The following is a 26,279-nucleotide window of genomic DNA, read 5'->3' as shown; positions in this document are numbered from 1 at the left end:
CCACCTCCACCACCAACACCACCACCAACACCACCACCAACACCACCAACACCACCACCAACACCGCCAACACCACCACCAACACCACCACCAACACCACCACCAACACCGCCAACACCACCACCAACACCACCACCAACACCACCACCAACACCACAACCAACACCACCACCAACACCGCCAACACCACCACCAACACCACCACCAACACCACCACCAACACCGCCAACACCACCACCAACACCACCACCAACCACCACCAACACCACAACCAACACCACCACCAACACCGCCAACACCACCACCAACACCACAACCAACACCACCACCAACACCGCCAACACCACCACCAACACCACCACCAACACCACCACCAACATCACCAACACCACCACCAACACCGCCAACCCCACCACCAACACCGCCACCAACATCACCACCAACACCACCAACACCACCACCAACACCGCCACCAACATCACCACCAACACCACCAACAACACCGCCACCACCAACACCGCCACCAACACCACCACCAACACCGCCACCAACACCGCCACCAACATCACCACCAACATCACCAACACCACCACCAACACCGCCAACCCCACCACCAACACCGCCACCAACATCACCACCAACACCACCAACACCACCACCAACACTGCCACCAACATCACCACCAACCCACCACACCACCACCAACACTGCCACCAACACCACCAACACCGCCAACACCACCACCAACACTGCCACCAACATCACCACCAACACCACCCACACCACCAACACCGCCACCAACACACCATCACACCACCAACACCGCCCACCACCACCACCAACACCACCACCACCAACACCACCAACACCCCACCACCAACACCACCAACACCACCAACACCCCACCAACACCACCACCACCAACACCGCCACCCACCACCACCAACACCGCCACCAACACCACCACCAACACCACCACCCACCACCACAACCCGCCCACCCCCACCACCCACCACCCCCACCACACCACCACCCCAAACACCACCACCAACACCACACACCACACCCACACCAACCCACCACCACACACCACCACCAACCCCCACCACCACCACCCCACACACCACCAACACGCCACCACCAACACGCCACCAACCCCCCACCCACCACCACAATCCGCCACCACCACCAACACACCACACCAACACCACCACCACCACACCGCACCAACACCGCCACCAACACACCGCCCACCCAACACACCACCACCAACACCGCCACCACCACCACCAACACCACCACAACCACCACAACACTACCACCACCAACACCACACCACCACCACCACCGCCACCAACACCCACAGCCACCAACACACCACAACACACACCACCACACGCCACCCACCAACACCGCCAACAACAAACACACCAACACCACTACACCCAACACCACCACCACCAACACTTCCAACCAACACCACCCCAACACCGCCACCACCACCACCAACACACCAACAACCACCACCAACACCACCACCAAACCGCCACCACCACGCCACCACCCACAACACCACACCACCGCCACCACCACCAACACCACCACCACCACCACCACACCACAACAACACCACCACCCGCAACACCGCCACCACCCAACACCGCCAACCAACACCACCACCAACACCACTACCACCAACACCACCACCACCAACACTGCCACCAACACCACCACCAACACCGCCACCACCACCAATACCAACACCACCAACACCAACACCACCACCACCAACACCACCACCACCAACACCGCCACCAACACCAACACCACCAACACCACATTTTCCCACGCACCAAATCGGGACGTGCTTCTCAGTCGGCACCAGATCTCGCAACAACAACAACAACCCGTGCATTGCCATGAGACACACCATGACGCTTCCCGCCCTCGATGCCGGCACGAATCAAACCCTGCCACCCGAACACAACGTATACCAACCATAACAGAGGGGGTGTTTTTGTTGTCGTTAGATCGCGTAAATATAAACGTGTCGTTAAACCCTCCACCACCCGACACAGCCAATTAGTAAGGTCTGTCACGTAAACAGAACGTGCTAATTCGTCACTAGTACAGCAACACCGGTGTTGTACAATCTGAACATTCAGATGGTAAATGTGTATTTGCTCTCCCAGCACAGCCTCTGTGCTGTACATTACGGATGACATTTGTCGCGAAAGTCCCACCACGTGTTGTTACAGTGACAATGTCACTGCGCCGGTTACCACGTGGGACGAGGCAGCAGCCCTCTCGGCGTTGCCATGGCGACGCGAGGCGAACCCGTCGACCCCGCCCCGTTCGCCCCACCCCATGCCCCGCCCACTCTACGCCCCGCCCACTCTACGCCCCGCCCACTCTACGCCCCGCCCACACCACGCCCCGCCCCCACCAGGCCGCGTTACAGCGGAAGTGACGTGCGGCACCGGAAGTGGACGCGCACGTGCGTGCCATGTGGGAGCCGTGTTCGCGTGAGTGCCGCTGCTGCTTGTGGATTTCTCGGTGTCTGACGCGCGCGTGAAACCGCCACGAGGTTGTTCCGCACCCCTTGACCAGACGCTATGGACTCGTACGGGATGATGTTTCGCCCGCCGAACGCCTCCACGGTCTGGCGCGGTCCGCCGCCGCCTCCGCCGCCTCCTCATTTCAGCGGGCTGCCCTGGTCAGGGCCTTGGCCTGCGTGGAGACCGCACTTTCCTAGCGGACCCCCCTGGATCAGTGGTGCCCAACCCGGGCCTCACAGCGGCCTCCCATCGGGACCTCCACCTGGACCTCCACCTGGACCTCCACCCGGACATCCACCCGGACCTCCACCCGGATTTGGTTGGGGGAACCAGTGGGGATCTCCCCCTGCCAGACACGGTAATGTATTTATAATACAGTTTAACTGGCGGAGTCACATTTAACAATTGCCATTTGGTAGGTGTTTATTTCACAGGGTATGGTTGCTCGTCCTATGAGTTGAATGACTAACTGCGGCTGTGTTGCATAATCATTTGCAGCGCTGTGTTTTGTATAGTATAGCAGGAACAGCAGTTTATTTCAAGCAGCCTCCGTCAACTGCAGAAACACCAATGCGATGAAACTATCGGTCACTTCTTCTTGGTTCTTTCGGTAAAGTCACGTAGAAGGGAAGTAATACAAAAATAAAAATAAAACTTAATAAAATAATTCTCACAACGTTTCGGCCACAACGCAAGCAGTCGTCCTCAGGTGAAGACCAGGTCTGTCAGGTGAGGACCAGGTCTGTCGGGGAGACCTGGTCTTCACTTGAGGACGGCTGCTTGCGTTGTGGCCGAAACGTCGTGAGAATTATTTTATTGTTTTATTTGTATTATTTTATTATTTCCCTTCTACGTGACTTTACCGAAAGAACCAAGAAGATGAATCCCTGCAGTCTCGAAAGCTTTAAATCGAAATTTATCGGTCACCTGTTGTACGACAGTTTACGAAGGCAGTGAGTGCTCTTACTTCTGAACACCCCATTATTTGTGTCATGTCTTACTCTTGGTATCTCCCTTCAGGGGGACCGGCAAGAGGCGGCGGCGGTCATGGGGGTCATGGGGGTCGTGGAGGTCGTAGGGGTCGTGGTGGCAACCACCCAAAGCGTTTCGCGTCCCCACATGGCCAGCCGCAACCTCCTGCGCCACAGCGAGATGACGACAACCACCAGGGCCCCCCTAAAAGCAAGGTAGCCGCGGTTCTCTGGACTGCCACTCGCTTCGGGAATTAGCCGCCTCGAGGGCTGGCTGGTAAAGCTCCTTCTTCCACGCGTTTGTCCCACTAATGTGGGGATGTCCGCTCTCCTTGTCAACCTTCTGCACGCTGCCCTGCGCCATCTGATCGCACCACATCGCCGCCACCACCACCTCTTCTGCATTCCTTTTCTTCTGCATTCCTCTTGATTTCTTTCCTTCCACTTTCATCACTTGCCACCTTTTGACCCACGTAATTTCCAAGGTTCTCTCCGCATGACCAAAGCACACCAAAGCCTTTTCTCTCTCTATTATTCTCTGTCTCTATTATTCTCTGTCATCTTCCGTTCAAGCACCACGGGCAAAGGGGACGCGGTTGCTGCCTGCACTGGCAGAGTTTGTCCGCGTGGTGGCGCTCGCCGCCGCACGCAGAGCAGAGGTCGCAAACGGGTTTTGATTCCTTGCCCGTACCCGGCCACACCAGGGTCGCAAATGGGTACCCGTACCCGGCCAGGTACGGGTTCCCGTTCCCTACCCGAAATGAGTGACAAACAGTTACTCACCAGTGACTCACAGACTACCCGTACCCGGCCGGGTACGGGTAGCCGGGTATCGGGTAGGGTACGGGTATCGGGTACCCGGTTGTGACCTCTGACCCAGAGGAGATGCTCAATGCAACACGCGCAGAGCCCGATAATGGTATGGAGACGTGCAGACCGGTGGTGCGGCATTGGTGCTCAAGAACAGATTTAACACAAGTATATGAAGGCCGGTCATCGTGAACGCTCTTAGAAATAGGCGTGTATGGACCCCAACCCCTTCCATTGGCGATTTTATAACTTTTCACGATTAGAGGGAACGATTTGATTCAAGGATCAATTACCCTTTGAATCGCTGCCTTGGCCTCATGCGGCGTGTTGTTATTTTGCGCGGGTTAAGATAAATTCGCATATTATTGGCGTGTTCTTTTTTTGAAGTCTTAAATTATCGATTTTAGACGCGCAATTTCATTAATGTTTCAAAAACATTAACAATGCATCAACGCCGTACTTGTACGCGTACATGAAACAGCTAAATATATAGCCTCGGCCAGGGATCAGCACCTTACAGCTACGGAGCCGCATGCGGCTCTTTAAGGACTGCTGCTTACGTGACGTTATTCACAAGCGTTGCAGCTCTTGAAACATTGAGGGTTTTTTATAATATATATACCGAATTCGAAAAAAAAGTCTCTTCTCGTTACTTTGGTTGCTGACCCCTGCCCTAGTCCAAGGCCTCAGTTAAATATCCCTTGTGAGCGAGAGAGCCAGAGTGACAGTTTGGCGAAGATTGCACTTGCGTATGGATCGGAGCGCTGAGCCCTCTGGAAACTTTTGGCACCCATGATGAGCGTTGCGGAGGTGACGACGCCGAGAGGGATTCGTGAAAGTCGTGAGAAACGAAGAATTGAGAGGACGGGTGAAGGTCGCGTCGAGAGAGGAGAAGTTGGCCGGGAATAGGCGCGACGGTTCGGACACGTGCCCAGAAGGTCAGAAGACCGTATTGGAAAGCAAGTTCAGACCGTGGAAACCGAGTGTGAGAGAAAGAGGCCGAGTCTCAAGAGAATGCAGTGAGAAGTTGCCATCGAGGACGTAAGAGCATGTGGCGGTACTACTTTGGAGATCGCGATGGGGCCGAAGACTGCGGAGAGAGCCCCACTTGGTGTGACGAACGTTCGGCAGAAGAAGAGATGATTCTACTTCACACCGCCGGTGCCATAACAGCTTTGAAGTTGTCAAATTGACTTTTTATTTCTTTACATAAGACCGGTTTTGTATGCACAGATGCTGAGAAAAAAAACCCTCCGTAAAGGATGGATATGGGAACTTTGGAATTTCAACACGTGCAAATGTAATGCTAATAATGTGTGGGTCTTCTTGTCAGTCCACTGCTGGATGTAGGTACTCCCCACATAATGGTTTTTTTTGGTGAAGGAGAATTTTTGGTCCAGAACTTGTTCAGATGTCACTCGCTTACCCCAATGCTAGCTGTGGCCGGCAGTCAAACTGAAGTCGCACTTTATCTTGCTTCTCTCGTATCTCACTATGTCCCATCCCATCCTCTACACTCCCAATCTCTACCGCCTCTCACCGTGCCTCCCTCACCCAGCGCCCGGTTTCGCTCTCGTTCCTTTTCCCTGCTTGCTCCCCTTCATGGAACAAACTCCCACTGCAGCACGTAAAACAGTAGTCTTCGTCATCTTCGCCATAACCTGCTTCCATTCCTCCCTGAAAACCCATTTCTTCTCCTCTAGCCCATCCTGCTGCTACTCCCTGCCTCCACCCCCCAGCTACAATCAGGTCTACCCCAACTCCCATCATGAGCCCGATCACTACCACTACCCCTACCCATGCCACTATCCCTACCACTACCCCAACCCCTATCACTACCACTACCCATACCACTTCCCCAACCCCTAGCACTACCACTACCCCTACCCATACCACTACCCCAACCCCTAGCACTACCCCTATCACTACCCCTACCCATACCACTATCCCTACCACTTCCCCAACCCCTAGCACTACCACTAGCCCAACCCCTATCACTACCACTATCCCTACCACTTCCCCAACCCCTAGCACTACCACTACCCCAACCCCTATCACTACCCCAACCCCTAGCACTACCACTACCCCAACCCCTATCACTACCCCAACCCCTAGCACTACCACTACCCCAACCCCTATCACTACCCCTAGCACTACTCACTGCCTGTTCCCTCTGCCCCCGCTCCCCAGCCGCGACCAGGCCAACCCCAACCCTCCTTAACCACTCCCACCTGGTCCTCCTGTCACCATAACTACACCACCACTTTCAATAACAACCCCACTCTTTATTTCAGCCACTATCATCTTATGCACAGTTTTATCATTGTTGTTAAGTGTCTTAGAAGGAGGCGCTGTATACATCTACATGAGATGACGGTCATCTTAAATGTTCTCCCTCTCACATTCCCACCCTCTGTGCAGAAAAAAAAGAAGGAGCCAGTGTACACTCACTTTTGCGACACCTGCGACCGTGGGTTCAAGAACAAGGAGAAGTTTGACGAGCACATGTCGCAGCACACCAAGGTATGCGCGCAGATATTGAAATCCTGCAGTCAATTGTCCCCCACGGTTCATCGTCAGCATCATCATCATCATGATCAGCCATGAGCAAGACCACTGCCGAACGATGGCCGTAAATGTTGTGACAGTTTGTCTTCTCCGTCTGGTGCGGGTGTGTTTTGCAGTGCAAGGTGGAAGGCTGTACCTTTGAAGCTCACGAGAAGCTGGTGCAGATTCATTGGATGAATGTATGTATTTTCAAGCAGTACAATTAATGTAGAACAGGTTAATTATTGGAAATGTACAAATCACTGCGACCAATTAACTCCGGGATTGTGTCTGATCTCAACCAGAACAGAAGCTAAGCAGGGTTTTAATTTGGTTTCTACTCGACTTGGAGAGTACTTGGGAATACCAAGTCTTGAGTACCTAGAAATAGCAGGTGTTGAATTTCTGAGAATATCAGGTGTTGAATACTTGAGAATACCAAGTCTTGAGTACCTCGGAATAGCAGGGGTTGAGTACCTGAGAATATCATGTGTTGAGTACCTGAGAATATCAGGTGTTGAGTATCTGGGAATGCCAGGTCTTGAATACCTGGAATACCAGGTTTTGAGTACTTGGGAATATCAGGTGTTGAATACCTGAGATTATCAGGTGTGGAATACCTGAGAATAGCAGGTGTTGAATACCTGGGGATACGAGGGTTTGAGTACCTGAGAATACCAGGTGTTGAGTACCTTGGAATATCAGGGGTTGAATACCTGGGATGACCAGGTGTTTAAGGCGTGCGATGTGAGATGGCGTAAGAGTTGGCAGTGTTGACTGCGTTTCCCTCGTATGTGTGGGTTTTCCCCGGGCTCTCCTTTTTCCCTCCATGTCAAACGCTCCTTCATGAATTTGGCCAAACATCCCAACGCGAGACCCCTCCTGAAAATGTTCTAGAAGCTTATTGAACCTTTCCCTTGACAGGTGATGAGTCAACTTATGCAGAGCATATTGGAACACGTGTGGTTTTTTTAAAATGCTCTTCTGCAACGTACACAATGATACGTGCCTTTTCATGAAACCCAAGCTGACCGCTCTACTCACCATTTTGGTTTTTGTCTTCTGTTTCCATCCTTTAAAATGTTCTTCAAAGTGCACGTGGTTTTTAAATCCTTTATATTAAGTTCGCTTGCTTGCTTAGGACCGTGCAAATCTTTCGGTCGTTTTTTAACCCACTTCCCGTGATCCAATCGAGCTGACATTTTCCACACAGACTCGTTGTGTGTGACAATGAATGTCCGTGAAATTTTTTTTCCAAAATTTTACACTTATTAGGACAAAAATATTATATTTAATTACCAATTGCTTAATGGTGCAATGCAATCATCTGGCCCATAGGTGGCAGCCATCTCAAGCCAGAGGACGAGAGGACTCTAGCTGCCACGCATATAAAGGATTTATAGTGAAAAACTTTGTTTTTACTGGTTATACTTATTACGAGGCCACGCTGGGCAATAACTTAAACCGGTGCGGCCCGGCGTGCCACCTCGATCACCTCCACTGCTCTCGTTGACTCTCCCCCCCCCTTCCCCCCCTGCGTGTTGCAGAGGCACGCACCGGGTGCCAAAAAGTTCAAGCTGGAGACGGCGGAGGACATTGCGAAGTGGAGAGCAGAGCGACGGAAGTCAGTTAACCCGTCTCGTTGCGTCGTACAACACGGGACCACCACGGCACTTGATGTTTTCACTGTCACCCCCACCGTGCTGTCAAGATCGCCTACCAAAGTGCACTTTCTCTGCCTTATCAGAGACTCCGGTCACTGCACGGAGTGGGGGGGGGGGGGGGCAAGCCTTATCTGGAAGAGCGCTGCTGGATTAACACGTGAAGCGTCTTTCCCCAGTGTAAAATCAATGCCGCCCCTTTCTGACTGTCACCACCGACTGAGTGCCCCTCGCTGGCTGCAATTTTCCCTCTCCGTTTTTCGCATTCCGCGTGGCGTTTACAGCCCGAGAACAACTCCGAATAATAACCCCCGTTGCGGGCATTTGGTATCGTTGAGCAGCAGCACCCCTGGCTCTCACTGGGGAGGCATCCGCGGTCTGCCCAGACCGTCTTGAACATAATCGACCGCGCGCTCGCGTGAACGCCATCGCCGTTGTAGCATGACGACGCGCGGTTGTATAGGTGAGCCTTCGCTCAATCGGTTGAGAGTCGCGGCGATCATCTCGTGTTTTTGTGACGCGACGAAGTTTTTTTTTTCCCCCCCCTTTATCTTTGATGTATTTGCTTCTTTAATTGATTTTCCCAGGAATTTCCCGACCACCGCGAATGTGGCTCGCAAGAGAGTGCTGAACGAAGAGAGGGAGGCCAGAGGAGACGTTTTGACAACAGCGCAGTTTGGGTGAGTGGATTTTAAATTTCATTAAATGTTTTATGCTTTGCCCTGGGGGGGGCACGGTGACCTGTTTTTTTTTTCTTCTCTCTCTCATCTTTAATAATTATCGAACTGCCAGTCGTGCGGATGGACGGGTTCCCAGAGCTTGCAACCGCGAGAGTGAGTCACTGTTTTTTTGGGAGGTGTGTCGTCAAGGCAACGTCCAAATCCCGCCACGATTACCACGTGTCCGTCAAACGGGCCACCCGGGCACCCTAGACAAAGGAGCAGCGCCGCTGAAAACTGGTCTCCCATGTTTGACGGGTGTTCTCGTTGCGACGTGCGGAACCATTAACCCCGCGAGAGTCGGCCTGGCTTCTGATTTAAACTAAAACTCAACTTTTTTCCTAGTTTACCAGGTGTTAGGCGCACTGAGCTATATAGCTGTTTTTTCCGAAGCAACTTGGCCGCAAATGATAGCTCAACGAAGTGGCTTATCGTGTTGAAGTTTATCGCAGCCTAATACTCTAAACGTATGTTTCTAAATGTGGATGGGAAAACCGGAGGGTCTGTGGAAAAATCCACACGACCACGAGGAAAACATGCAAACTTCAAATATACGAGTGTCAGGGTTGGGTTGGAACCCACGACCTCCTGCATACCAGGCGAGGGAGTTAACATCTCCTAGCCAGTTTAAAGCTTTCGTGACTGCAGGGATTCATCTTCTTGGTTCTTTCGGTAAAGTCACGTAGAATGGAAATAATAAAATAATGAAAATAACACATAATAAAATAATTCTCACGATGTTTCGGCCACAGAGTCATTCAGACGCTGTCTTCTCGACAGACCTGTTCTCCACCTGAGGACGGCTGCTTGCGTTGTGGCCGAAACGTCGTGAGAATTATTTTATTATGTTTTATTTTAATTATTTTATTATTTCCCTTCTACGTGACTTTACCGAAAGAACCAAGAAGATGAATCTCCTAGCCACCGCGGCACCCTTTTAAAATCCTTTATATTAAGTTCACTTGCTTGCTTGCGCGCTTACGACCGTGCAAATCTTTCTGTCATTTTTTAACCCACTTCCCGTGATCCAATCGAGCTGACATTTTCCACACAAACTCGTTGTGCGTGACAATTTATTTTCGTGAAAATGTTTTTCCATAACTTTACACTTTTTAGGAAAAAAAGAATTATATTTAATTACCAATTGCTTAATGGTGGCAGGCAATCATCTGACCCATAGGTGGCAGCCATCTCAAGCCAGAGGACGAGAGGACTCTAGCCGCCACGCATATAAAGGATTTATAGTGAAAAACTTTGTTTTTACGGGTACATTTTTTTGAGTTGCAACCTCGGCTGGAGTGGCCCAGCATGGCACCTTAAACAGAAATTGGCAAACTCTACCCAGACTCGTCAGCCCACACACGTGTTCGAGTCAGTGGTTAAATAAAAGCTTTCAAATGAGCATCTTTTTGGCAGTACATGTACCGATGGCTGCGTGTGATTACGCAACGGGTTTATTTTTCGAGTGATGTTCACACGCACATTTAGTTTACGTTGGATGCCACTCGAAGATAACGTTTGTTATACGGGAAAGTCGAGGTTTGAAGATGCGCTGATAAATCGGTTGAGCTCGCGAAACGCGCGTCGAATCGCACGTGTAAGAATCGATGTGTTTCGGTTCGTACTCGTCGTACGTAATGAGTTCGTGTGAACCCCCTGCAGCCACCAGAGGCCTGCTAAATTAGCAACAATGTAAAAAAAAAGCAACTCCTGAAATGACTTGCAACCATGAATCGTGATAATTTTATCGAATTTCTGGGCAATATTGGAGGGTGGGGGGAGGGTAGAGGGGGGTGGGTAGGGCTGAAACTAAATCATTAACCCCCGAGTACAGATACCGTACCGTGCGTACGGTCGTGGCAATTTCACGCACGGGAGTCTCACGGTGTCAAAGATCTCTCGCCGTTGTTCACAGACCCAGGCTGTTGTTGGGCCGGCGTCGCGGGCAAATTTGGTAAAGTTACCCTCCCCCCTGTTACTCGGTTGCACGATCGCCTCGGCAACTAACACCGATCGCTTTGCCGGGGCGAGGACACCGCGCGTGTGTGTGTTTGAGACGGGAGAGGAGTAACCCAGTATGAGACTGCCTCGGGGAAACACCTGCCGCGGTGGAGGAGACATAACCCGGCGATCCTGTGGCGATACAATGCAGCGTTTTACGACAATGCAGGGTGGATTTTTGCATGGCGATCGCATCCCAGGACAATGCGAGTGGGTGGGGGGGGGAACACGCTGATCCAGAGAACCCGAGGCGTGGTTGTTTGTTTGACGAGAGCAAGGGAATGACATAATTTTACAGACTACGGAGAGAATTGAGACAATGTTAAAGCAGAAGTGCTTCTAAAGACAACTGCAGAGAGAGATTCATTATTGCGGCAGAAGAGGAGAGGAAAATCTTGAGCCTGAAACGGAGCAGGGCAAGAATCTCGGCTGTGTGGACAAGCAGAAGAAGGGAGTTCCAGACATCGGGAGCAGCAGCAGCAGAGAGTGACATCCTCATTGTCAGAAGGTCGAATTAGGCTTTGGACAGAAGGCCCTTTGGTTGCTGTAGCTCAGAGAATGTGAAATTGGGGGAGTAGAGTGGGAAACGAGTGGGGATGTTAGGCAGGTGTACGAGTCGACCGAAGATCTTGAAGTGGTGAGAAACGATCTTGTCTCTCTGGTGGAGGGATCGGAGGACCCCGGGCGATGTGGTCTCGATGACTGGTGCGAGCTTGTGAGCGAACTCCGACAGCCGTTTTGAAACATCCGTGGGTGGGGGGGGTGGCTCTGCCCGTTCTCCCAGGAGGATGCGCGGTCGCGGGCGGTGGCGAGGCCGCGCATCGTGGAGGCACAGGGAACGCCCGGGTGGCCCGGGGGGCGACTGCGACCGCAACGGCGAGGAGCGACAGACAACCCCCACCCCGAGTCAAGAACGGTCCGGCCCGTCGGAGACGAGCCAATCAGCAGCCGGCGACGAGGACCGTGTGGGGAAAGCCGCAAAGGCCTATGGGAAAGAGGTTGACCCGCTGAGCATTCTGGCAGACAGGCGACGGAGGTACGTCTTGACAGTCTGTTGATTTTCGTTCCGTTCTCGTGTGTAAGAAACGTGATTTGATCGTCGGTCGGTTGAAGCCTTCGAGTGATTTTCATCGTGCGGAGTTGAGTAAGAATGAACAAAGGACCCGGCTTATTTGCATAAAATAACTTAAAGTACAAAATCCCCGTGGCTCCCATTTAAATCGGTGTCGGTGAAGGAGCCGGCGGCGACTTCGCCCTCTGAGGGGCTCACAAGATTGATACTCGTTTCTTTATAACCGCCTTTTCTCTTTGAGTCTGTTTTCCTTCCCTCGCACCTCCCATTCGCACGGTTGGCCACGTACGGTGCGAAAGGAGTTCACGGGGATGTTTGTTCATTCGTCCGTTGAGCGGCGGTGCCCAACTGCACGAGTGGGCCACGTAGCCTCCGGGCGTATCGCCGGCTCGAAATGAAGTGTCTGTGACGCGACTCCTCATCCCCCACGCACCACAACGCCCTCCACGCACCCCCATGCCCTCCACGCACCCCCACGCCCCCCCAAACCCCCCACGCACCACAACGCACCCCACGCACCCCACGCCCCCCATGCCGACGTGGGCGGCGGTGTTTCCACGACGTTGGAAGTGATGGCAGCCGGACTGGCCAATGGGTGGCCCTCGGCTCGCGTGTTCCCAACGTTGTGCTTTTCTTTGGTCAATCGGTCGAGAGAGAGAGATAATACTTCTTTTTTAATGAAAATTATTGTAATTACAATTGCATTTGTTGTTTATCCAGAGAAGCCTTTGTTGAGTCTCGAGACTCTTTTAAGGAGGGCGCTGTACTTGGATGTTTTGGCCAGCGTTTTGACGAGGAGACCGAACGACCCAGAGAAAATCAATGAAGTGTAGGAGGGGGGGTAAACGCTCCAAGCTGCACGAAAGGTGGATTCAAATTCCGTAGCCGCGCTACCGTCACTGGCCACCTCGCAAGTCTATAGCGCCTGGCACTCCCGGGCAGTCCCTGTCTACTCACCGCCAGCCAGGGCTCTCAACTCTGCTTCAGCGTCTGACATCTGACGAGGCTGGCAGGGTGGGGGGGGGAACGGTTTGGTCGCGGCCGTCTTTCGATCGCCGCGACGTTCCGTTCCGCGCGTTCGTTTAGGGGCGGAGCGCTCCGTTCGCCGTGCCGCTACAAAGGGAGCGTCGTGCCGCGTGGCTGTGTTTTCAGGCTCCGCTTTGCTCAACGGAGCCATTGTCTTAAATGTCAACGTACTCTCTCCGCCTCTCTCTCTCTCGTACGCGGCGCTGTTGGGGAACAACAAAGGCGGATGCGGCGCGCGACAGTGGCGTGTGCGGCACCTGCCTTCGGAACGAACTCTGCGAGGGATGCGTGCGCGTGTCACGGGAACGCGTCCTTTGGACGCGTTGACCTCGGTGCGAACCCACGGGCCGCTCGGCGGTCGGAGACACGGGGTTCGGAAGCGGCCGCGAGCTCGTCAGGTGTAATTGGTCAAAGTTCCAGCTGTATGAGATTGAGGCAAAGTAACATTGCTTTGACTTCTTCTTGGTTCTTTCAGTAAAGTCACGTAGAAGGGAAATAATAAAATAATAAAAATAAAACATAAAATAATTCTCACGACGTTTCGGCCACAACGCAAGCAGCCGTCCTCAGGTGAAGAACAGGTCTGTCGGGAAGACAGCATCTGAATGAAACACCACCACGCTTGGAGCGTATATTATTGCTTTGACTGCCGTGCAATTGCGTGAGATGCAATCTGCACGAACGACGACGCGATACCAAAACTAAGCCTAAGAACACCATTGTTGTGGTCGATGTTGTTCACGTGCGCGCGTCATTGTCGTGTTGTGGCCTCAGACTCGGACAGGGAGGAGAAGGCGGCGGCGGCGGCGACTGTCGGCGCCAGCGCCAGCGCCGTGATTCCGTGCTGCGTGACGGCTGGGCTCGGCGCGCTCATGGCAAACTACGGGAGCGACTCGGACAGCGCGAGCGACGACGAGCCACCCCAAGGTGAGGGTCGTGGGGGGTTGCGAGGTCAGTGCGGGAAGGGGTCAAACTATTTAATTGTTTTTATTTTACCAGGTAAGGCCCACTAAGCTATACTGTATAGCCCGTTTTCAGAAGCGTCCTGGCCACAAATGATATCTCAACGAAGCGGCTTATCTAGTGGAAATCTATCACAGCCATGTACTCGAAAGGCACGTTGATTCTAAATGTTGAGTGGAAAACCGAAGGACCCGGAGAAAAATCCACGCGACCACGGGAAGAACATGCAAACTCTAAATATACTGGCGTCAGGGTCGTGATCAACCCACAACCTCCTGTATACCAAGCACGTAGGCCGCCCAGATGAATTGTGTTGAGCCTTCAAGCCGCTCACAGCAGGTTTGTTGACGGCACGAAGGGGGACGTGAAAGTGAAGAGGCCTTGAGCAGGACATCGCGAGACAATGGACAGCGAGCGGCACGGGTGACCGGATGGCAGCAGGGGATGGATTGTGTCCAAGACGATGGCTCGCCTTCGATGTGGAGCGATGAAGTAACGAATTGGCACGTTGTTTACGTAACAAACCTTACTGGCCGTGTTGGGTGGTGGAGGGTTACGACACATTTATACTTACACGAACTAACCCAAAACCCTTTATTATGAATAATATTGGTCGCGAAAGCCTGCTACGTGTTAAAGTCTTTTCACACTCGTCTCAGGCAGCGTGCATCGCCTGTAGCGATGCAAAACCATTACGTTTTAAAGAGTTAATTGGGGGTCACAAGAACACCTGGACCACCCATTGCAGCAGCCGGGGGCCGCACAGTGCGACTGTTTTGCATCGGCCCTTGCAGAGCTCGCACGGGTGCAGCGCACGGGTTAGCTGGCGAGTGTGCAGGCGGTACGACGGCAGCTACGAGTCCCGGACTGGAGGGGGGGGGTGGAGGAGGGGTGGAAAGTTCAGCTGTCAGGGAAACCGGATATAAAAATCCACGTGAGCACGGGGAGAGCTAACATGCCTCCTCCAAATATAGAGGCGTCGGGGTCGAGATCGAACCCACGTACTCCTGTATACCAGGCGAGGTAGTTAACATCTCCTAGCCACCGTGATGATAATGAGAGAGAGAGACATGCAATCTCCAAATATATAGAGGCGTCAGGGTTGAGATCGAACCCACGTCCTCCTGTATACCAGGCGAGGTAGTTAACATCTCCTCGCCACCGTGACCTGCTGACAGCGGTAGGTGGGTGGAGCGGGGGGGGGCGCACCGCCCCTTCGCTCATTCGATGCGCCATCGCATCGTGCCAGCCAACAACGGCGGTGCTTGTGCGTTCGCTCGCCACACTTGGAAAGTGGATATGAGCTCGGCGAATTAGGGAAAATCCTAATGATCGCGGCCACCTGCTCGCACGTGCCGTGTCGCTTGAAATACTGGTCGCGTTTCTCGGAAGTGGAGCGGATTGGGTGACGAGTCAAGAAAGCGATGATACGCTTGCGCGTGTGTGTGCGCGTGTAGTGCAGTATAACTGTGACGGGAGAGAAGCCCTTCCTGGCACGAGTTACTCGCAGCAGCTGTAAGTGCCAAAAGTGATGCCTTTTTAAAAAGCGGGTGGCTCAAGGTCACATCACCGAGCCGCGCCCCACTGCCGAGAACCTGGGTTCGAATCTGGGTTTCAGCCGCCGGTGATTAAATCGAATTCTCAAATGACGGCGAGTTAATGGTCACCAGTGGATTCGAGTTTTGTTTAGCTACTTCGACCGATTTCCAGCTCTGAGAAGGATGCCCACTACTGGGCTTGATTGCCGTGTCAGAGACATTTCTCTGCAGCAGGGCAATGTGGGATCAGCGCACCAATCGGCGCGTAGATGAGAGGTCACTTGGAAGGGATCTCAGAAGTAGCTCCTCGAAATCCACTTCCGCCCGCCGTTCTCTACGCGCCCATGCCGTGGTGGAGTTTATCCCGTGATCACGATGCCGATAGCGCAGTTGGAATGAACCTGGGGGGGTGGGGGGCAAGGGAAAAAGACGCGGCACGCCTCGCCCACGCGATCGAGAGTGACTAAGCGCGTCACGCCGACGACCCCGGATGGCACGTAATGGCGACGACCCTCCGGCCCACCCCCCTCCACCTCGCCCCCCATTGGGGGGGGGGGGGGGAGCGGGAGGTGGTTTTGTCCGCGTGCACGGCAGATGGCCAAAATTAACGTCGCTAAATCCGATCCTTTAGTGGAGGCCGCAGGTCCTCAGACGCCCCTCGTGTGCTTCACGAGCCGGTGCCGCTCCACCGGCGGCACTCGCGCTACCCGACAGAAATGCCGCCGCCGCCCCCCCCCCCGCCTCTTTCGATCGCTCGCGGATTTTAGATTTTTTTGCGAGCGCATGCGGCGGGGGAGTCCACGGGGGGGGGGGGGGGGCGTGTGACGAAGGATCGGTTAGGTTGATTCGTTTGGGGGGCACGCGTCGAGCGGTGACGGGGGGGGGGGGGGTTTGCGCGACTCCTGCAAAGGAAATCGATTCTATTTCGATTTAAAGGCTTTCGTGACTGCAGGGATTCATCTTCTTGGTTCTTTCGGTAAAGTCACGTAGAAGGGAAATAATAAAATAAGAAAAATAAAACATAATAAAATATTCTCACGACGTTTCTGCCACAACGCAAGCAGCCGTCCTCAGGTGAAGAACCAGGTCCTGTCGAGGCGACAGAGTCTGAATGAGGTCCGTCGCCTCGACGGACCTGGTTTTCACCTGAGGACGGCTGCTTGCGTTGTGGCCGAAACGTCGTGAGAATTGTATTTTATTATGTTTTATTTTAATTATTTTATTATTTCCCTTCTACGTGACTTTACCGAAAGAACCAAGAAGAAAAATCGATTCTGTAACGGAATCAAGCGAATGAAATCGTGACGGTTCGGTGGAATCGCGAAAGGGGCAAGTGGGTTCCGCCTTCTCGTGACTGAGCGTCAGTTACCCACCCAGAAACTGGACATTCTCTTTTGCCTCATCCCATCTCGCTTGTATTATTCCTCAACAAAAGTCCTTCATTTGCGCCGTTTTCTTCACTCCATTCGCATATTAATATCGCACGAAAATGTAATTGGCATATACATTGCATACGCTTGCAAACAATGGATTCTTATGCACAATCGTGAGAATACGAAATGGCATTAGTTAATGCCAAGATGCATAGTTACACACCCAACCCTTGAACGTGTCCAATGAAGAAGTCGATCCATTCCTGGGGTCGGGAACCTATGGCTCGCGAGCCATATATGGCTCTTCTGGTGACGGGCATATGGCTCCCAGATAATTTTGAGTTGAAAAAAAAAATACAAAAATCAGTTTGGAACTGATTTTAAAATACTTGTGATATTGCTTAATAATACTGTGTCATTTTAAAGTAAACAGAAATTAGTTTTGAAGATAAATTTCACGGGTCACGGGGCCTCAACGCCTGCACGAAGCTCAGCCTCACCACGCACGAACCAGACTACACAAGGCCATCAGCAAAACCATGCAGCACCAGAAGTCGCATTAAAAGTAATACATATTTCATTTATTATACGTTAAAAATACTATATGGCTCTCAATGAAATATATTTAGAAATATTTGGCTTTTATGGCTCTCCCAGTCAAAAAGGTTCCCGACCCCTGCTCTAATCCAGCACTGTGTGGAGGCAGCAGAGAGGGTTGATGGATCCCACAAATTTCGTGAAACTCCCTTCCCGTGGGAGTCGAGGTGCCATACCCTGAAGACGGCAAAGTGTGAACTCATCTCCATCTGTGTTCTGTCTACGGGATGGGTTTTTTCAAGACGCCCTGGTTTCCTCTCACATGCGAACACTCACTCATTGCCTCAAAACACTTTTGACTTAAAACTTTCGTGACTGCAGGAATTCATATTCTTGGTTCTTTCGGCAAAGTCACATAGATAGAATTTTTTTTTTTTTTTATAATAGAGAAATTCTAAATAGAACATTTTTGCTTTTATTATTTTCAATTCCTTATGAATTATTATTTTATTTGACTTTACTTTTTTTCATTTTTTGTTTTCTATCTACGTGACTTTCCCGAAAGAACCAAGAATATTCCTCAAAACACCTTCCTATGTCGAGGACCACAGGAGCTTGGGCAGTTGGCGACGGCTCACCGCGTGGCTGCTGCCATTCCCACTCGCCTGTGGTTCCTCCTCTTGCCTCTCGGTTCTCTCTCGTCGAATGTGAGCAAATTCTGTCCACTTTAAAATGATTGTTATTATTATTGTGGGGCTTCGAAGCATTCCATACGCGAACGCGGTTCAGTCGATTCAGAAATGTCGAGCAGTTGCGGAATTTATTTTTGTTTCTTTTTCTTGGAGCTCGGGCTAAGCTCGACGCGTAAATCACCTGCCCCAGGCTGTTGGCTCGATCGCAGCGCCAGCCCCAGGGTGCGCCGCGGTCAATCGAGGCGACGCCAACCGCGGAGTTGTTCGACCGAGACACCAGGCGTGCGTGACCTATGACCCTCGCATCGGACACGGCCGCTCGGCGCGGTGTCGGCCGTCCCCGCGAGCGCTGGCGAGCGGTCGATGAACAATTCGGCGGCGGGGCAGTTCGCCGGCAACTCGCCTTTCACTTTTGTTCGAGAACGTGAACCGATCCTGTGGACTACAGATAGTCCCCGAGTTACGATATTTCGATTTTACGATTGCGATAGCGATACGACTAAATTGTTAAATTTTACATTTCGCGCGGCAGGCAAACGCAGTAGCGTAGGAGGTACGATACTGTACGTTGGGACGGTGCGGGGATGTACTGTACGCATCTCCCGCCTTGTATGGTGATGCCTCACTCTCACCAGCGGTCTCGGCGTTAGCGTGTGTATCTTTTTCTGTGTTTCAAAGCATGTTAAAAGTTTTTATAGCAGATAGGATGGTTTTCTGCAAAAACGTTCTATTAAATTGCAGTTCATATAGGTAGGATGAGAATTTACCTTGTTTTTTTTACTATACATTTTACTGTGCAATACAGTATTGTAATTAATAAATACATACAGTATATAGTTTATACAGTACGGTACTGTAAATTGCTCTGTTTTGATAAATCATCACCATTCTTTAAGACTCCTGGGTATGCTAGGCCATCTTCGACTTACGATATTTTTGACTTACGATGGGGTCGTCGTAACGCATCTCATTCGTAAGTAGAGGACTACCTGTATTGAGTTGCTGTTAGCGACTTAACCTGTTGAAAGCCGCCCAGAGTGTCGAAAGCTCTTGTCCAAAACGTGGCGCAAACCAGAGCAACAATCAAGAGGACAGTTGGCAATCACGTGAACATTCTTGCCCAGACGTCTACTCGCCGGTAGCTACGATACCGCAATTCACAAAACGTCCCGAGGACAAACACGAGTTGTAAATCATTTGCGTAATCCACGTGCGCGCGGATCTTCCTAACTTCTTTTCGTTTGTCCGTTCACAGAGCTGTCGTCCAAGCGGCCCGAGGCTAAAGAACCGGAGCGACGCTTCCCGCCCAGCAAGGCCGCCGAGAAGTCGCTGAACGGCGTCGCAGAGCCGCCCGGAACCCAAGCGCAGGACAGCGGGCATCTAGCAGCGGAGAAGCCAAGAGTTCCACAGTTGCAGGGCGGCGACGGGCGGGGCGGCGACGGGCGGGGCGGCGACGGGCAGGGTGGCGACGGGCGGGGCGGCGACGGGCAGGGTGGCGACGAGCGAGACGGCCAGGGACAGGGCGGCCGCTGGCAGGGTGGCCGCTGGCAGGGCGGCCGCTGGCAGGGCGGCCATGGGCAGGGCGGCCGCTGGCAGGGCCGCTGGCGAACAGGCGACCGTGGGAAGGGTCGAGGGAGGGGCCGGGGCGGACACGGACAAATGGCCAAGCCTCGGCCCACGCTGCTGGCAATGGTAAGAGAAGCCTCGCCACGCGGCGGCGTATCGGTTTTAACCCCCCCGTGTGACGGGTCTCCCGCCCCCACGCCCCCCAGTGATTCCATGAGTTGTTGTCACGGTTTGTGGTCGTGGTTACATTCAAGAATGGGTTTTGTTTTTGTCCTCCTCATGGTCACATTTGGATTGAACCACTGTGAACTCTGCAAGTGTATGAATCGCCGTGCGAGTCTGTGGCTCTCTATTTGAGCCCACTTAGTGAGTTATTGTTAACTCCATGCAAGTCTATGGGTCTTTATGCGAGTCTATGGTTCTCTATGCGAGTCCATGACCCTCTGCGTGAATCTGTGGGTCTCTATTGCGAGTATGGGTGAGTGAGTCTGTAAGTCTCAATTTCAGTCTATGGGCTCTACGTGGGCCCCCTTGGCAGTGAACTCTAGAAGTTGAACAGAGGCATTGAAGCAATCGGCTGTTCATACACTGAATCCTTTCCTGGCTTAACCAATATTGGCACAAAGTTATCAGTCGCATTTTTTTCTAGCCATTCACACGAGGGATGTGATCCTCCTTTGAAGTCGACGTGTCTCTCGTGCATCGCGTGACTCTCCCCACGCAACGGCTCTCGGTGTCCTCGTCCGTTCTTCGCCGGTGATTGTTCGACGCATTGGCCATGTGACGCGTGACACGACGCCACGTGCAGACGCCGTCGACGTATGAACGACGGGAGCGTCGCACTTGTCCTGCGCGGAAGCCACGTCGGCGGTGTCCATTTAACGGTTCGTAGATTTGTCGGTTAAAAAATGAGATTGTTACGCTCGCGGTACATGCTGCGGTTCGCGCGACAATCGCTGGCTGTCGGTTCGTTGCGTGCCTCGTGTGCTGCTGGGTCACGCTGGTCCTGCAGCTGCTACTACGTTCGTCAAAGTAGAAATCAAATCACCTTTCGAATCAATCGAGTGGCGATTGTGAATCGCCGACCGTTTGTGCGAGCGCGAGATTGGCGAATCTTAGCGTGCGTCGTACACGTCACGTGGCTCGGCTGTCTTGACAGGTATCTGTTACGGCTCGTGAAACCTCTCAACTCTCCCCCCCCCACCCGCCGCGTATTGCTTTGTCAGTTTCTGCCCAAAAGGGATTTGTTTGTGGAGCGCGCTCGTGTTTAATAACACGGGTGCCATGGCTGACAGCCCGGGGGTCACGCGGAAACCTGCCGAGGAGTTTGCGTTGTGGTCTTGGGGTGGGTACTGTACCCCTTAAATAGAACCCCGCGTGGTTAAACAATTGCGAGCGCACTTGCTCGGACTTGAATTTACGACGACGGTGTTTTATTGCTGCCAAAAAGAAATGGGCCGCTGGGATCTTTTCCGCGAGACAACTTTGATGCAATTTAAATGTAAATTTCCGTGGCATTCATTCCAGGAGCCGGCGTGTCTGGATGATGTTTTAATCTTGTGCTCCCTTCCTCCCCCCGTTGCCCCCATCGCCCGTGATCTCTCTGCAGCTGCTGGCACCAGACATGAGGAAAGAGAGGAACGCCCTCCTGCAGTGCGTCCGCTACGTCGTCCAGAAAGGCTTCTTCGCGACGACCAGCGAGCGGAGGCCCAGCGCGGGAAGTCGCGCCGATTCGGCCCCATCGAACGACGCCGAACCGACGGGCGTGGCTGAGAGGTCGGAGGTGACAGGTCACCGCGACTCCGAGGAGGGTCCCGTTGATGTTGCAACGATCTCAAAAGAAACGGCGGTCGACCACGACGCCAGGGCCAGCGAGGAGATCTGGGAAACTCCGCCCTTGGTGGAGGTGCCCACTTAGGAGGTTCCGCTTCCCGACGCACAAACTCGGCGAAAATAGGGAGAGAGAAAAAAAACGCATGGACAGGAGGATTAGCCAATGTTTTTTTTTTATCTCTTAACATTTTCGGAACCTCGTCAGTGCTGCGACGTGTCTTTGGCCGCGTGGCACCGCGATCTTCGGCCTTTGCGGAGGCAATGGCGGAGCCAGGATTTTGAGGTCCGGGGAAGCAACCCCTCCAGCAATGAGAAATGATAGGAGTTGTTAGTAAGTAAGGACTTGTCCCTTGCTTTTTTATTCGACGCGTGTGCGGCGATGACGCAGCCATCGATCGAGCGTCGAATTCGAACCGCGTTGTGTGATCGGCATCGCGCTCGCTGAAGGTGAATGCCTTCAGGGAAGTCGTGTTCTGTATACGCAACTGCGCACAATTCTGTGAGTCACTTATAACTGCTTTGCCGTTACTTATTGCCAATGATGGACTCAGACTATTGTCCTATCATCTTATAGAGTCCCTGGCACGTAATAATATGCTACACAGTGGCAGTGGGAGTCGCAAAATGCCGATTTATTACTAATAAACCCCAATGATCCGATCGAAATTAGGGATTTCGATCGGATCATTGGGGGGGCACGTGCCACCCCACCCCCCCCCCCACTGGCTCTGCCAGTGTGCGGAGGAGCGTGAGCTGCAGTCAGCTGCTGGGGCATCCGTCTTGCGGAACGCTCATAATTCTGTAAGCGCAGACAACTTGCGACGGTCACACGGAGTCCCCTGTGAACAACGGAGTCTTCCCGTTACTGCCGAGCGTATTGGAATAGATCAAGTCGCGCGTGATGTGCCAAACCTGAGACGACCGGTACATCACGCCGCACTCAAGCGCACTCGCTTTTTACATTTAGCATGGAGGAAGGGGGGGGGGGGGGGCGAGGGGGGGATTTTTATTAAACTCTGTACAGAGCCCGGCGCATCACCTTTTGAGAACGGTCCACAGGAGACATCTCCGAACCGTATCTGAGATCCCCCTTCAAGTGGCGGAGGCCACTGCAACTTTCCGACGCACCCTGCTACTTAGGCGTGTGTGCGTTGCATGGCAATCTAACCGAATAAAATATATATTGTCCAGAGCTGTTTTATTTTTTTTACTTTTTGCCTAATTAAATGAAAAAATGAAGTTGGATGTGATGGGATTGTTGCAGTCAATAACTATCAGCTGAAACCATCAAATGTCGCCACACTTGATGACACGGTTTCATCACGGGCGGCTTAACGCCCGAGACCCCGAGCCCACCGGGCCACCTCCATGTGTTTATTATTTTGTCGATTTGAAAGGAGGGCCATGGACATTGATTTGAGCTTAAAATATACTTTATGATGACACGCGAGACACATTCCAGCCAATTGCAAGCCGGCAGTATCATTCGCCTCGCTTCGCCCATTTATATTGAAATTGAGTTATCGGCGTTGTGTCGTCAGACTTTCAATTTTTCAACTCTGCAGGTAGTAGTGCATCACACGCTGTCAAGAGAACTGCCCTGGGAAGAAGCCTTCACAGAACTACATCTGGGGTAAACCAAAATCGAATCTCCTATCCACACTTGGGGCCGATGCTCTGTAAAGTGTTCGTCTTGTCCATTCAGATAATAAAAATAATTGTAAGGGTTGCGATGTGACGAATTAAAGCACAGAAGCAAAGATTTTTGGTTCGCTGGTGACTGGGGCTGCGACGATCAACACGCTGCACCTGGGAAGCCACTTTAATCGGATTGAAATGCAGGATCCTAGCTCTGTGGTCTCCGGCGCTCCGTGATCGCAAGAAGCAGCCTCGAGTCGTTTAACAAAGCATTCGGTTTCGACGTCACGAATAAATGTCAAACATGAGAAATTCCCAAAGCCGCGTGGTAGTTGAGAAATGCGATGTTTATTTTCTCTCCCGTCTCATCGTATGCTTTGAGTGTAAGATATTCCGCGCAAAATGTTACAAACGTTTGCAGATTTTTCTGCACCTTTTCTTCTCGCAAACTTCGCCAGTTTGTGACTGACTGAGTGATTGACTGACTGAGTCACTGACTGAGTGAGTGACTGGCTGGGTGACTGGCTGAGTGACTGGCTGAGTGACTGACTGACTGAGTGACTGACTGAGTGACTGACTGAGTGACTGGCTGACTGAGTGACTGAGTGTTTTTTCAAACGCGGGCACAAAGTTGGGAGCCAAATGGCGTTGGTCTAAATTATTGACATAAGAACTGCAAGGGGGCCGTACGGGCTGCCCGCCGCCCCCCAGAGCGCGCGTTTCATTATCTGGGTAGCACGGCTTGCCAGGACACGTCCCAGCACAACCAAGCCTCTGTCACGAGAACCGAAATGGGCCGCACGGGCGGGCCCGTGGGCAGCAGGATTTCACGCCACGCGCCGCCAGGGCACTACCTTGCGGCCCCGTTACACTATCTGCCCACACGCTCTTCGGGGCTCTGTTCTGTGTGTGCGTGACCACAGGGAGCTGTGGTGTAGCAGTTAGCCGCGCTGCGCTACGAACCCGGCGACCCGAGTTCGATTCCCGCTCATGAATCCAGTGACGATTTTCTTAAAACGGTGCTGGGCCTACCCTAGGTCGACTCGGCCGCAGATGAGTACCTGGTGCTATGTGTAAACATCGCCACTGGGGAGAGAAAGGCGGCCGGGCGTGGTGTTGGCCAACCACCCGCTGGTGTGCCGGCCTTCGTAGATGCTCGCCAACAGCACTTGCCCCAACAGTATGTTGAGGCTGTACGGTGGATCTTTGTTTTTGGAGTGGCCAGGCGGTCAGAGAAGCAGCGAGTCGGGGGGGGGGGGGGGGGGGCAAGGTTGTGGTCACGGGTGGGAGGAGAGCTGGAAAGGGTTCGAGGTGTAGAGAGAGGTTGAAGCTGGTGGGTGGATAGGAAGGCAGGTGGCGACGCAGGTGGTTATGTGTAGTAAAATGAATAGAGAAGTGTAGTAATGTGTAGAGTGGCTTGACAGGCGGTGAAGAAGTCGTCCCGTGGGTAGAGAAGTGGGTCACGAGGGTAGAGGTCAGCTTGCAGGCATGTGTGTCAATCGGAAAGTGTCACCGTGCTTCGTAATTGATTCACGAATCGTAAAATTGGTCGCAAAAGCCTCCGTGTTCAACTTAAGTGTCGTCTCATTGCAGCATGTTGTCCGTGGGCAGGTGGCCAGGGCAGGGTGGGCCGGGCGGTCGCCGGTTTTGGTCGCGTGTTTACTATTCTACTATTCATCTTCTTGGTTCCTTCGGTAAAGTCACGTAGAATGGAAATAATAAAATAATAAAAATAAACATTAAATAATGTTTATTATGAATGTTTCATGAATGTTTCAGACGCTGTCTCCCCGACAGACCTGGTCTTCACCTGAGGACGGCTGCTTGCGTTGTGGCCGAAACGTCGTGAGAATTATTTTATTATGTATTACTTTTTTATTTCCATTCTACATGACTTTACCGAAAGAACCAAGAAGATTAATCCCTGCAGTCACGAAAGCTTTAAATCGAAATATTCTACTATTCTAAACTATTTTAGTTTGCCAGGTAAGGCCTGCTGATCGATACAGCTCTATTTCAGAAGCGACCTGGCCACAAATGATAGCAAAACGAAGTGGCTTATCGTGTGGACATTTATAGCAGCCAAATACTCTAAAACGCGTCATGTCGTTTCTAAATGCGGAGGGAAAAACCGGAGCACCCGGAGAAAAATCCACGCGACCACGGTGATAGCGACGCGCTATCACCGTGGTACAGCAGGGGTCAGGATCAAACCCACAACCGCCTGTATACCGGGCGAGGGAGTTAACATCTCCGTGCCACGCGTGTGTGTGTGTCGGGGGACGCGACACGGAACCTGGTTCCAAGGTTCGTGCCCGCAAACGGTCGCCTGGCTCGCTGCCAAGAAGGGGAGCGGAGAGCTCCAGTCACCGCTTCCTTCGCTGTGCAAAGTCCCGGGGTGCCGCCCGTTGCGCTGTGCCACGTGTTTCGGGGTTGGCTGGATGTAGCGAATACATGTTGAGCTTCTTTCGCACCGTACGTAGCCAACCGTGCTCAGCGCTGGTGCGGGCGAAGGCCAACAAACTATGGGTCTGTGCGAATCCATGGGTCTCTCTGTGAGTCTACGTATGTTGAACTTTCTTCGCACCGTACGTAGCGAACCGTGCTAATCGGAGGTGCGGGGGAAGGCCAACAAACTATGGGTCTGTGCGAATCCATGGGTCTCTCTGTGAGTCTGTACGTACGTTGAACTTTTTTTCACACCGTACGTAGCCAGCCGTGCGAATCGGTGCCAGGGAAGGACGACAAAACTAAACACAAAAATAGCACTTGTA

At 52.5% G+C, this 26,279-nt stretch overlaps 1 protein-coding gene across 1 annotated transcript; it reads left to right on the top strand.

Annotated features, from left to right (window-relative positions):
• Positions 1-2,474: 2,474 nt before the first annotated feature.
• NUFIP1 (nuclear FMR1 interacting protein 1) lies at positions 2,475-23,825 on the top strand. The gene is made up of 11 exons (XM_061570390.1): positions 2,475-2,916; positions 3,579-3,745; positions 6,761-6,862; positions 7,024-7,086; positions 8,434-8,510; positions 9,135-9,227; positions 12,052-12,294; positions 12,910-12,917; positions 14,140-14,292; positions 19,724-20,160; positions 21,644-23,825. Exons 1-11 carry the CDS (start codon positions 2,616-2,618, stop codon positions 21,950-21,952), a joined length of 1,953 nt encoding a protein of 650 aa, XP_061426374.1. The 5' UTR covers positions 2,475-2,615; the 3' UTR covers positions 21,953-23,825.
• Positions 23,826-26,279: the final 2,454 nt, after the last annotated feature.

This window comes from Lethenteron reissneri, chromosome 45 (genome assembly GCF_015708825.2).
Source record: "Lethenteron reissneri isolate LAM-NWPU_2019-01 chromosome 45, ASM1570882v1, whole genome shotgun sequence".
Taxonomy (NCBI): Eukaryota; Metazoa; Chordata; class Hyperoartia; order Petromyzontiformes; family Petromyzontidae; genus Lethenteron; species Lethenteron reissneri.
Note: the sequence above shows the minus strand (reverse complement) of the source record. Positions and strands in the feature narration are given on the sequence as shown.